Source organism: Alternaria incomplexa (genome assembly GCF_024043165.1).
Source record: "Alternaria incomplexa strain BMP 0042 chromosome Unknown scaffold_8, whole genome shotgun sequence".
NCBI lineage: Eukaryota > Fungi > Ascomycota > Dothideomycetes > Pleosporales > Pleosporaceae > Alternaria > Alternaria incomplexa.
The window spans coordinates 1,633,712-1,646,616 of NW_026249857.1; the positions used below are offsets into that span (position 1 = coordinate 1,633,712).

Below are 12,905 nucleotides of genomic sequence, written 5' to 3' on the forward strand. Positions count from 1 at the left end.
AAAAGGAAGTGTGAGGATGGTGGGGAGGGGGCTGCTGCGAAGAGGCGTGGTTGAGGCACGGAGAGCCAGATGCTCTATGGATGCAGGTTGGCCATCATAGGATTTCTCTCCTTCTTCTTCTTTGGAGCCGGGGATACGGTTCGGTTGAGCCAAGTCTTCTGAGATGTGGTTGGCATTCTTGGAGCCTCATGAATAACGAGTTATGAGGAATGAAGGCCTCAACGGCTTTGTAGGATAATGTTGGATATACACGATGAAGCTATAATAATGTCAACGTTCGAGTCATATCTGTTGGTCTCTGTCATTCCTCTCTGTTATTCCCGACTGTAGTCGAGTACTGCAAGGCGATACCAAGCCTTTCACATGTCACTCGTGGATGCAGCCACAAGTTTAGCGCAGCAGGCCAGCACAAGTACTAGATGAAGTAAGGGCGTGGCACAGAGTGTGGATGGAGCTGTGTGCGAGGGTGCAATATCAGCGAGATGCCAATGACGCAGCGGCAGATGGTGAATAGCGTGTGAGTGGCTTGTGAATGGCTTGGTGTTCAGCCGCCTAAAACGTTAGAGGCCGCCGTCGGGGGTGTCGGGACTCGGAGTTAGCCCTCCGCGCGCGAGGTGCTTGATGCTTCGTGTCCTTTACGAGTTGTTCGTGGGCGCGCAGGAAGCTATTGAGATGCGATGGCAAGACAGGCGTGTGAGATGCGGCATAGAAGAACAAGAAGAAGATTAATAGAAGTCACTCGGCGTATATCAGAAATATCATCATCGCCTTGCTGTGACGCACTCACCCGCTGCAGCGCCTCCGTCGACCCCTGCTTAGTGGCATCCCGAACGGGGGAGCACTCCTAAGCTCACTACCACATGGAGCGCCTTCACTCTGCCATCTCCAGCAATTCCCCGTCTCCCGCCCTACATTGTTAGCCTCGACGCCGAGTCGATGTGAATGTGTAGCACGTGAATCAACACAACCCTTCAAACTGCGCCGCCCGTGTCAAGTGGGCGATTCGGCGGTTGCACTCGACGGTTCAGTAGCTCCCGAAGCGGATCAAGACCTACCTGGCCTCTTCTCGCAACGCCATCGAAACCGTTGAGCAGAGCAGCCGGTGCGACGCGTCAATTTCACACGTTACGACGCCCGGGCTAAGACAAAATCAATTACCTGTAAGCCCCTTTTCCCTCTCCCTATACTCCGTCATCCTACTGCCCTGGCCCTCTGCTCCCTCACCTGCCTGCCACTTCCACCCCAACCCATTGCCCCATCGTACCGTGTTGACATTGGACGTCTTGCAGTAGTCACCACCGCACCCTCGAAGCGTTGCATACCACACGTCTTGCATCATGGAGCCGTGGATGAGCTGGGTTGTGTTCCTGGCCATTGGAGGCGCCGCCTACTGGTACTACATGCACCAGGGCAACACGGCGGATACCCGAGGACGCTCGACCACGGGCAAGTCGACGACCAGCTCGCTCAAGGAGGCAGTCAGCTGGGACACGCCAGAGAAGAAGCCCAAGGCACAGAAGGCTGCAAAGCCCAAGGCCCCTCGCAAGTCGGTCAAGACGGCCGTCCAGGATGCCGGCAACAAGGCCGCCGCGACCATCTCGCAAGCCGCCCCCAAGCAGGCTGCCGACGACAGCGCCGTCGAGCCCCCCGCCGCCTACACCAACAAGGCCCCGAGCGGCAAGGACGTCTCCGACATGCTCGGTGAGCGCGCCGCCTCGCCCGCTGTCATGAGCATCAAGCCCTCCGAGAAGCCAGCCAAGTCGGTCAAGGCTCAGACACAAAAGGCCGAGGTCGCGACCGAGTCCAAGAAGCAGCGCCAGAACAGGAAGAAGGTCGAGGAGGCCAAGGCCGCGCGCGAGGAAGAGGAGAAGGCGCGCAAGGCTCTCGAGGAGAAGCAGCGTCGTGTCGCTCGTGAGGCGCGCGGTGAGCCGGCCAAGAACGGTCTCGGACAGAGCAAGCCCCCCGCCTCCAACCCCTGGACCGAGGTGCCTTCTCGCGGTGCCGTCCAGCCTCCCAAGGCCGCTTCGTCTGGTCAGCTTCTCGACACCTTCGAGGCTCCTGTCCAAACCGCTACCAAGACTGCCGCCCCTACCAACGGCGCTGCCAAGACCGCTGCCCCTGTCAGTACCCTACCCTCAGAGGAAGAGCAGATGAGGCTTGCTATGGAGGACTCTGCCTGGACCACCGTTCCTAAGGGCGGAAAGCCCAAGCGCAAGACCGTCAACGAGGAGCTTGCTGAAGAGCTCAGCGAAGTCACCACGAAGCCCCAACAGTCCGCCAAGCCAGTTCGGCCAACCGAAGTCATTAAGGAGAACAAGAACCCCAGCTCGCGCTACCAGATCCTTGCCGAGGAGTTCAACCCCAAGACTGGCGACGATGCCGATGACTGGGCTGTCATGTGAAGTGGGTAAACATGACTCAGCCAGCAGCTGGTCTCAGGACCTCGGGTACATTCACGTACCCTGGACGACGATACACCTTTCGATTTCTATCCTATTGAGGACTGTTGGCGCACGTGAGATCTTCAGGCGTTGATCTGACCACCTCCAACTTTCATCACGATAGCATCATATTTGGCATGACGGACGAGCATAGCTCATACGACGGTGGAATTGTCCTTGTAAGCATGGGTATGGCTGGATCATCGGATGGGTTCCTTCCACTGCTTTGCTGTCCAGGCCATGAAAGCATCGGCGTATGGGGTTGCATCTGATCTTATTGCAAAGGCTTCTTGCATTCGCATCCTGTACTTCAATACCACATTTAAACATCAATCAGTACCCGACGCTGGAATAATGACTGTTGAGGCGCGCAGGTAGAAAAAGTAGTTGTTGAATTGCAGCTCCTCATACAAAACCTCCCACACATGTGTCTGCAGTACAGCCGTGCGTTGGTGAAAGCTATAAATACAACCGTGCTCCACCGTGTTGAAAGTGCCCGTGCCAAGTCGTGAATCAGCTAGTCAAGATTGGTCCGGAGGTATTTCGTACCGACTGCTACTCCTGACGCCATAGTCAGAGTCGAGTAGCAGAAATCTGGCCTCTTAGTAGTACTCTAGTAGGTTGCGCGAACCGAGGAACCAGCGCCGCAGCAACCCTGGGAACAGCCCACACGACGCAATTCAATATATTCACCATCACGCGCAACTGCCAGCTAGCAATCCCACCCTGCAATTTACTAGCCTGCAACAGAAGAAAGTAGTGAGACTCAACACATCAAAGTAAGGCGCAAAGGGTTAGGCCGCTGACATAATCTGACGTTCCGAAGGTCAATCGCGTGAAGGACACCTGTTCGGAGCAGCGCAACCCAATCACCTCTACACCTGCCGCCGCCCACCCTCTCTTCTTCTCTACTACACCACCAGCCATGGCGCAGATACGCGGCACCGCTGGCTACCATTTGGGCAACCAGAGTCCCTTTGGCAACTCGGGGCGCAACGACAACAGCACGAACGACCCCAGCCCGCTCGACCAACTGCGCGCCCAGACGAGCAAGCTCGAGGACCTGCTGGACACTGTCTTCGACCCCATTAAGCCGTGAGTCCTGCTCTCGGTGCACCAGAAACGGTGCCACGACGCTGCCCGCCTGGAAACCGGCTAATTCGCTCCAGATACCTCCCTGGCATCGGCCGCTTCCTCATCGTCGTTACCTTCCTCGAAGATGCCCTGCGCATTATCACACAATGGACCGACCAGCTCACGTACCTGCACGACTACCGCCACAGTACGTCTCTACCCCTCCTCTCGCAGCAGCGCGTGAACATTGGCTAACACGGTCTCTCTCTGTTTGTAGTCTGGAACGGCGTCACGCACATGTTCCTCATCGTCAACATCGTCCTCATGACCGTCTGCTCCTTCGGCGTCATTTTCCGAAAGTACTCCGAATACAGCGTAGCGGGCCTCATGACGGTCGTGGTGCTCCAGGGCATCGGCTACGGCCTCGTCTTCGACCTCAACTTCTTCCTGCGCAACCTGTCCGTCATGGGCGGTCTGCTCATGGTGCTCTCCGACTCGTGGGTGCGCAAGAAGTTTGCGCCCGCCGGCCTACCCCAGCTCGACGAAAAGGACAAGAAGATGTACTTCCAGCTCGCCGGACGCGTCCTGCTCATCTTCCTCTTTGTGGGATTCGTGTTCCGCGGCGACTGGGACTTCTGGAGAATCATTGCTAGTCTTTTGGGACTCGTGGCGTGTGTCATGGTAGTTGTGGGCTTCAAGGCAAAGTTCTCGGCTGTTATGCTCGTGCTTATTCTCAGCGTCTTCAACCTCTACGTTAACAACTGGTGGAAATTGCACCCGCACCACCCCCACAAGGACTTTGCCAAGTACGACTTCTTCCAAATTCTGTCCATTGTGTAAGTACCCTATTTCCGCTATCGGCAAGCGCAATGCTAATAGTTGTCCAGTGGCGGTCTCCTCTTGCTGGTCAACATGGGCCCCGGCCAATTCTCCGTCGACGAGAAGAAGAAGGTCTACTAGACTCGGACATGTTCACGCATCACGACACGTGTTTCGGCTTTTTTGAACGAAATGGTCGCCTTATATTCGATATATAAACGCATATATGATATTCAATTGGGAAAAAACGAACGTGGTGGGGAAAAGCGAGAGATGATGGCGGTTTGGCAATCCCATTTTCAAGACGAAACCAGAACAGAACAGTCTAGACAGCAATTGGGTGTCAGGCAAAGAATGGATGTTGGGCTTTCAAAAAGCGCCAGGTTTTCCAACCGTCAGCCCTTGCATTGGGATGTTGTCCTTGTGCCGGGCATCTGGGAAATGGGGGGCAAACGTTGTGTAGAATTATGGAACGAATCCGGCGTTTGTTTCTTTACTTGCGAGTGATATGATGGCGATTTGGGCTTATGAATCGCACGTTCTAAAGGGGAAGATGCGTACTTTCTTCTTTTTACGTATATGGCAAATGCACATTCCCCCAATTTCACTTCCGCCTTTTCGATGTAGATATGACACGGGTTCTGGACCCACAAGGATAAGTTCAAAGTGGAGTCAGTGTCGGTATCGGTGACCTCCGCGTTTGGCGGCTGCGGCATGCCACACACCTGCCATGCGCGGTTTGGTGTAGGCTGGTAGGGTTATCTAGACGCGAGGCGCGCCACTAGTTAGATAATCGTACATGTATCCATATACGTACCTTGGTACATTCACAGAACAGCAAACCAACAAACAACTATTCTACACACAACACTTCTTCCACATCCCTAGCTTTTCCACAGATATACAGATAAGATGGCACCGAATAAGATTATCATCGATACGGACCCTGTGAGTTACTTTCCATGTGCGAAAGTGCGGGGTAGAGAAGGCGGTGGGGGATGCGGGAATAGGAAGGGGCGACACCGAACTCGATGATTTGAGAGTGATTGAGAAGATGGGATATGGGGCTGACATAAGAACAATGAATAGGGCGTCGATGATATCTTGGCTATGCTACTGGCTTTCTCGGCTAAGACCGAGGAGTTGGATATTCTCATGTTGAGTTTGACGTTTGGGAATGTCGAGGTTAAGAAGTATGTTTACAACATCCTCTTCGATTTGTTTCACATGCGTGGAACTCATGCGCTGGATGAGATCCAAGGTTGATAGAGGGGTGACGAATTGACTGACAAATTTCTAGTTGTCTACGCAATGTGGTCACGCTGTTCCATTATATTGAGAAAGAGAGAGCGTGGAGGAAGGAGAATGGCAGGCCTGAGGGGTTTGAAACGTTGGGTGCGAGGAAACCTATTGGTGAGTCTTTGATCGCAGGTGATGATGGAAAAAGAGAATGTGTGCTAACATGAGCGATAGTTGCTGTTGGTGCCGAGGAGCCATTGGCGGAACATATGATGGTCGCGGACTTCTTCCGTAAGTCGGCGGCTCCTGAGATAAATTGGATGGGAAGAGCGAATAGCTGACGTAGCATAGATGGGATTGATGGGTTGGGAGGTATACATCACAGTGTAAGCTCTTTGTCTTCCAACACGATATAGAGAGCTGGGAACTGACCTGATCCAGCACCCACACCTCTCACCAGAAGAGACGTGGAAGTCACTCTTCACACCTCAGCCGAAGAACATGTCGGCTGAAGAAACCAAGGCGCTGCAAAAAGTCAAGGAGAAACACTCGCTCTTCACTCCATCGCTGAAGCCCGCACACGAAGTCATGCTCGACTTGCTGAGGGAGAACGAGCCCGATACAGTTACTATTGTGGCAGTTGGACCGCTGACAAACCTCGCTATCGCCGCTGCGCAAGATCCCGAGACGTTTTTGAAGGTTAAGGAGGTAGTCGTCATGGGCGGTGCAATCGATGCGCCTGGAAACGTAAGTCCTGATCTTTTTCAGCTTACAATCTCACCTTTCGTCGCATCCTCTCCAGCTCTCCACAGCTCTGAAAAGCCACCCACAGCGTCGTCCACCCCCACCCCTCCACCTAATATACCACCCACACACCCTCTCCATCCCCGTCCCCCCCTTCAACCTAATCAAACAACCCAACACCCCCCTCCGCCACTCACTAAATCTCCGAAACCAGATGACCCCCGGCGCCGAATTCAACACCTACGCCGACTCCGTAGCCAGCGCGCGCGTCTTCGCCCTCACATCCGCGAACCCGCACCTCACCATGCCCCCCTCACTCTCAAACCCCCAGAAGAAAACCCAGCTACCGGCGTACCCAAAAACGCTCAGCAAGCGCCTAACCATCAAACTCTTCCCGCTCGACACAACAGAACTACACGTCCTGCCCAAAACCATGTACGAAGACTACATCGCCCTAAAACCCATCAAGGGTTCTCCATTATCTGAATGGACCAGCCTATTCCTGACCTCCACCTTCGCAAAAAACTCATCCCTGAACCCTCAACAAGATCCCACGAAATCCGGACTCCAACTCCACGACCCGCTGACGATCTGGTACGCTTTATGCCCCTCCAACCCGCTATGGAAGTTCAAAGAGGAGGATGTGAGGGTTGAGACGAGTGGGCAGTGGACTAGGGGGTGTACGATTGTGGATCGGAGGGGTAGACCGGTTACGGAGGGGGAGAGCAGTTTGGACGAGGAGGTTGTGGGGGATGCGGGGGGGTGGAGGGATAGCAGGAGGGGGAATCGGGTTGGGTGGTGTACGAGGAGTCCGGGGGAGGGCAAGTTTGCGAGGGTGCTTTTGCATAGGGTTTTGGGGGATGGGGAACAGTGGTAGGCTGGGAGTTGTGTGTGGGTTAGGTAGACGTGTGAAGTGTAGTTGCGGATAAGAGGAGCTGAGTGAGGAATGCCTATAACACGCCGCGCCACATGTCCCGGTTTCGGACTGAGACTAGACTTGGCACCCATCATTTTGCATCTTCTCACGGATCGATATTCCCAGCAGAGTCAGAGACAAGAAGCATATGTGCAAGCATCTCCAGCCCATACATCCACAAACTTGAACCCAGCAAAGCTTGCCACCCACCCGTCGGCTTACCCGCCATCACCCATCCATCCACCCGTACCCTCCTTACACAACGCCTCATCGGGCTAGATAGATAGCGAGAACACCGACAGGTGTACTACATATGTCGCAGCTGGGATGACCCGGTACGATGGATATTCTCCGAAGGAAAGAGGGGGGCTTGTGTAAGCTCTTGTATCGCCGTGATACGAAAACGGCGGTCATTCCGAGTGGTTCGCTTGGGGGTAGTTTGTGTCAGATATTCCGGGGAGAGGAGGAACGGGGAGGACACGAAGCGGTGGGCTGTTTTTCTGGGGGGTGGTACGGGGGTGGTTGGGCTTTGATGGACGCTTGTTTCTTGGTGTTGGGTTCGGTGGTATGAGGGATTTTGGGGAGAATAGAGGCTGGGTCAGTAGTCCTTTAAACAGAATACAGTGGAGGACTGCTAGGTGCATGTTCGTAAGTATTTTTCGAACAACACATCTTCCTCGACTAATCCTCCAACCATCCAAATATCTCTCTTCCTTAACCTAACCCATTACCCCCGTAAAACCCAGTCTAAATACCACGCCATCCCCCTCTCCTCATCTCCGTTCCCTCTACCCCCTTATGCCGTGCACCCATGCAGTCCGGCTCCACCTACTCCATCGGCAATCACAAGTGGGAAGCTAATTTCCGCCACCGGCACTTTCTCCGCTTCGTGCCATGTCGTACGGAGACGTTGTCGCGTTGCGTCATCTGCGTTGTGCGAAAAGGAAGGAGGAAGGAGGAAGGAGGATGGAGCTAGCTGGGGCTGAGTGGTTTGGGGGCGCTTGGGTGAATTGGGAACTGGGAACTAGGGAAAGAGAGGAGGAGCTTTTTTCTTTCAACAGGGTGGGAAGGTGTGTATTGTTTGGCTAGGCTACATGTCCGGATGAGTTCGTATTGGGGATGGGAGGAGAGTGGGTTCACCGCTGGTCTAGTGTTACCCAAAGAGCTGAGAGATCGTGATCAGCCCACCGCACCCCATATAAGGAGAATTCCGAAGAGGTCTGCAGCATACATCAAGGCGAGAATACGCAAAGTAGGCGACCTGACGTCAACGTAGGCTCTAGGGTGCTCAGTTCTTATTCCTTAGACATAATAACTGCAGAGATCCGATCAGACCCAAAAGGCTACAATAATCACTCGATTTCCGTATATTTGAGAGAGAGATGATGCCATTGTAGTCTCCTCACGTGTGAAATATAGCTCCAAATACCGCAATGCAACCGTCTTCACATGTTCCATAAAGGTTGAAAGTCCAGAGGACGAAGATAGATTAAAGCCAGACCTCTGTATACTAGGTCTGCCAAAGTTGAAGAGAAAGAACAGGATACGATCGAGGGTATATCTTGTGTGAATGCCTGCCGCAAAGGAAAGAGATACATGCTTAAGTGCCACCAGCTCCGTACGCGGTAGATGCAACTGCGAGGAAGGGAGAATCATGAAAACGTGCATTTGGGGGATGAGAAAGGTTTGTTCTGGCCCCTGGGAATATAATTCATGAACGAACGCAAATGCCAGCAAATGGCAAAAGGGGGGATGAAACGCCACCGCTGAGATGATGCAAAAGATGAACGCGGACTTTCCAATTCTTACTAATGTGGCCCGAAGGCTACGGCAACTTTATTTGAAACTCAGGTTGCTCCTATGCCCGCATGTCGTCATTGAGGGAAGCCACCCTGTTGTTGTTGGTGACTGGAAGGCATTCGCGAGGCGGTCCACGAGAACATGGCCATGTCGCAGATACGCGCAAGAACCTGCTGGGTAGATGCACGGCTCTCATGACTGATGAACGACATGGCGACACAAAGCTTATTCAAGTCGCTGTCTGGACTTTGGTCGACCTGAGGTGGTAGGGCGTTGGGGAAGCCACCAATGCGGCTACCGTAATGACGAGCGATCGCAATCGAGTAGATGGCATCGCGCACCTCGTGCATGCACAGGACGCCGCGTAGTACTGAAAGTGCGCCGTCGGCTGCTCCGGGCGGGGCAGTGTCTGAGCCCGAGAATTGGACAAAGTCTCCGAGATGTTGCCAGAAGTCGACTTGCGACCTCTTGACATCATCAAGCGTAGGGGGGTATGCCAATTGACGTGTGGGATTCGAGTCCAGATTTTGATTCGTCATAAGAGCTTCCAGCACGTCGAGACGCGCGCGGGTTTCTCTCATCGCAAAGTCTTCACCTTCTGGCTGTGCTCCGTTGGTGCTTGGAAGGTTCTGCTTGCACGTACTCAACAAGTGCCATAATAAGCGAGCCTCTTGACTAAAGACGCCGGTCATATCGGTGTCGGCGGTAGCCTTGTACTTGATGGTCTCGGTGAAGAAAGCGGCCTCTTCATGTAGGGAGCGGTCGCTGAAGACTCTGTTGAGAGCATTGTTGTTCGTCGAGAACCAGTTGGTCTCAAGTACGAGGTCGAGCCCTTGGCAGTAGTCGTTGATGAAGATGCGGCTGAACTCGTCGTCGATTTCCCGGGGTACCGGCGAGGTCCGCTGAGGAACCTCGGGCGGGCTGTGGTTGCAGATGCCAAAAATGTCTTGGATATTCAACCGCTTGCCTGAATCTGCGTTAGGACTGTGATGGCGATATGGAGCAGGATACCAACCTTTCATGGGCTCTGGCGGAGGCGGGTGGTAGCTGGCGCCTGGAGGCCCTCTCATGTTGGGATCCATGGGGTGCACGCCGTTGTAGTGTTGGGGTGGCTGTAGATTGGGATCGGCTTGCGCCAGTGCAGGGTCTATGGCGTGGAAGTTGCCTTGCTGATGTTCGCCACTCGTAGCAGGAGCGGCAGTCGCGTACCCCGCGGACGAGGCAGGCGCGTACCCTTGGGGTACCGGACTTTGACTGTAATTGGAGGAGGAAGGTGCGGGCGCCGGTGCGCTTGTCGCGTGGGGTGCGGGCGCGGAGTTGGGAGCAGGTTGTATTTGGGCGGGACCGGATTGCTGCTTGAAAATCGGGTCGTAACCCAAGCACTCTCGTTTGCTCTTCTGGCAGTTCCGGCACATGGGGTGGGCTTCGTCGCACTGTCGGGGTGGTGGTTAGCGCATGAGCAGGTGAGTAGTGATGTTGGTGCGCGATGCAGAAAATTTGCCAGAAATCGGCGCAGCTGTATTTGCAGCCCGCAACGGCGATGTTGCGAGGCAAAGTGCTGCAGCCCACTGAATAGCAGTGTTGCTGCACAGCCGGTCGCTTCTGACACGCGAGAGGTTGGATTAGAGGAGTTTGGGTTCCTCGCTCGGTTAAGCAAGCGACAAGCAATAGCTCCTCTGACATCGCGTCGCGTCTGCACCGCGTTCCATTGACGTATGCACTCACCTTTATTCTCCGTTTGCGACATGTCAGACAGCCAGTCTTGGTGCGACGCTTGATCTCCTTCTTGTGGCGACCACCAGACAGCACTCTCTGGTCGCCCTGCGGCGGCAGCTGGTATCGCATGGCATTGAATTGCGGGCCCATGTTGCCCATCATGGGCGGGCCTTGCTGCGCATGCGCTGGGTGCGGATAGTACTGCGGCATACCGTGCTGCGGCGGTGGGAGCGGAGAGCCCATGGGCTGGGGCGGCTGCTGAGGTTGCGCCTGGGGCTGCTGGCCGTCCTGCAGACGTATTGGCGGCAGATTGAGGGGCGGCAGCGACATGTTGGAGCCCTGGGGAGAGCTGCGGTAGCCATCGTTGCTCTGCTGGCCTTGGGGCGGCGGGTAGGTATACGTGGGCTGCATCGAGGGCGACGGGTACGAGTGCGGTGAGGGATAGGCGACGGCCTGCTGCTGGCGCGACTGCATGTTAGGATCGGCCATGCTCTGGTGGGAAAAGTGCGAAGGGGCCGGCGAGTAGGGCGCCTGGGAGATGTGGGTGGAAAAGTCGTGCGACATGGGCTAGCAATGGAGTCTGCCACCGGGGCGCTCTTCAGTTCTTGGGGATGTCTTGAAGAGCACGGCGGCGCTAGAAAGCTTGAGGCGGATGGGAAGAGGGACGGCAAGCCTGGCAAGGAACTGGGATTAGCTGAGTTGGCGAAGGCGTTATGACCCGCGGAACAGGGGCCTGGCCTCGCTCGGTTCGACGCCGCCGCGCTGCACGTAGTTGTGCGTGCACTACATAGATTGGGGATAACAAATACGTGAACGACTAACAAAGTCCAGGGAATGAAAGTGAGGAGGGCTAAACTATGATAGACGGTAGATGGGAAGGATGAGGGAGATGAAGACCTGGCATGCCAGCTGCCGCTCCCAGAAATGCATCGCGCGCGATATCCCTCACTCATCTCGTCCGTCTAGGAGGCAGCGAGTGGACTCAGTGGAGGGTGGGCTGCAGCTGGCTAGCCGCCTTTAGCAGGTAATGAGGGCGCATGTGGCAGTGCCATGAAGGAATCAACCGACTTTACTTACAAGCTGCCTACAAGCGAGTCTCGCTTGAGCGGAAGGTAGCGAACAGGGTACTGCTGTCCGACGGGCTAGCGACGCGCGACGATGAGCTGGCCGAGGAGAGCTTGGGCAGAGGAGCACTTCTAGCGACGAGAGGGCGGCAGGCCGATGCAGCCAGAGCAATCGGGCATTTCTTCAGCAAAAGGCTAAAGGCGCAGACCGCTCCCCAGCGCAAAAAGAACTTCAGCGTGCCAGGGCCACTAGCCTGCATCGGGCCAATCACGTGCCGCTCTGCGCTGCGCACTGGGGCCCGCCACACTGTTCTTCCTGCAATCAGCGTCGTCCCGTCCGCTGCTGCACCTCTCTATTGCCCATTACCCAAGTACCTTACTGAGCCGAGCCTCGTGCGGCGTGCAGCGACATTCTGACCCGCTTAGACACACCATGCAGCCGCCCATGCCACCCACACTGCACCGTTTGCGTTGCTCAACCCTCATCCGACGGACTGGCAGAATTTGATTAAGGCTGATTGCGCAGTACCTGGGTCCCGGTCCAGCCGGCGCGAGCGGCATCTCTTCGAGAACACCTCCCTCTTGCACCCTCTGCACCCTCACTGCTCGCTTAGCTATCGGTGGCTTGCTCCTGCATCGTCACGACGAACCATTCTGTGCCTGCTTGCACATCTCTGATGCCGCGTATTCTTAGCCTGCCCTTATTTCACTGCCCATTTCAGTGCGCAATGGCCCCGCAGCGTCCTCGCCATGACCCTTTGCTCCCACTGCGGGTGACGTATGTAGCTCCCGATGTGACAATCGTGCAATGGTGCGCTGTCCAACGATCAAGCACACGAGCATTCGATCTCCAGACTGCGTCTTACGGGCCGGTTTCCCTTCCAGGGTGGCCAGCGGCGCGCCTCGTCCTATCTAAAGCGCGCGCTGACATCAACTTCCGCCTGTCCAATTCAATCTCCCTGCCTATTTACCCGCAATGGGCATATCGCAAGGGCGGCTTCCATTGCCAGCCACAACGCCGTATCTGAAGACATCTGGCGGAATCCTCCATGGGTTATCTGCGGGTAAATAAACGCATATCGGGTTAAGCCA

General features: G+C 55.2%; 4 protein-coding genes across 4 annotated transcripts; 3 read left to right on the top strand and 1 right to left on the bottom strand.

Annotated features, from left to right (window-relative positions):
• Positions 1-1,337: 1,337 nt before the first annotated feature.
• On the top strand, positions 1,338-2,402 carry J4E90_006334 (uncharacterized protein; the record flags this gene model as incomplete). Its single annotated transcript, XM_051435881.1, has 1 exon — positions 1,338-2,402. One exon carries the CDS (start codon positions 1,338-1,340, stop codon positions 2,400-2,402), a length of 1,065 nt encoding a protein of 354 aa, XP_051290739.1.
• A 964-nt stretch (positions 2,403-3,366) lies between these two features.
• J4E90_006335 (uncharacterized protein) lies at positions 3,367-4,475 on the top strand (the record flags this gene model as incomplete). The annotated part of the gene is made up of 4 exons (XM_051435882.1): positions 3,367-3,536; positions 3,611-3,723; positions 3,793-4,351; positions 4,403-4,475. 4 exons carry the CDS (start codon positions 3,367-3,369, stop codon positions 4,473-4,475), a joined length of 915 nt encoding a protein of 304 aa, XP_051290740.1.
• Positions 4,476-6,290: 1,815 nt separating this feature from the next.
• Positions 6,291-7,194, top strand: J4E90_006336 (uncharacterized protein; the record flags this gene model as incomplete). The annotated part of the gene is made up of 2 exons (XM_051435883.1): positions 6,291-6,297; positions 6,386-7,194. The coding sequence occupies 2 exons, from the start codon at positions 6,291-6,293 to the stop codon at positions 7,192-7,194; spliced, it is 816 nt and encodes a 271-aa protein (XP_051290741.1).
• Positions 7,195-9,107: 1,913 nt separating this feature from the next.
• J4E90_006337 (uncharacterized protein) lies at positions 9,108-11,313 on the bottom strand (the record flags this gene model as incomplete). The annotated part of the gene is made up of 3 exons (XM_051435884.1): positions 9,108-10,006; positions 10,049-10,466; positions 10,759-11,313. 3 exons carry the CDS (start codon positions 11,311-11,313, stop codon positions 9,108-9,110), a joined length of 1,872 nt encoding a protein of 623 aa, XP_051290742.1.
• Positions 11,314-12,905: the final 1,592 nt, after the last annotated feature.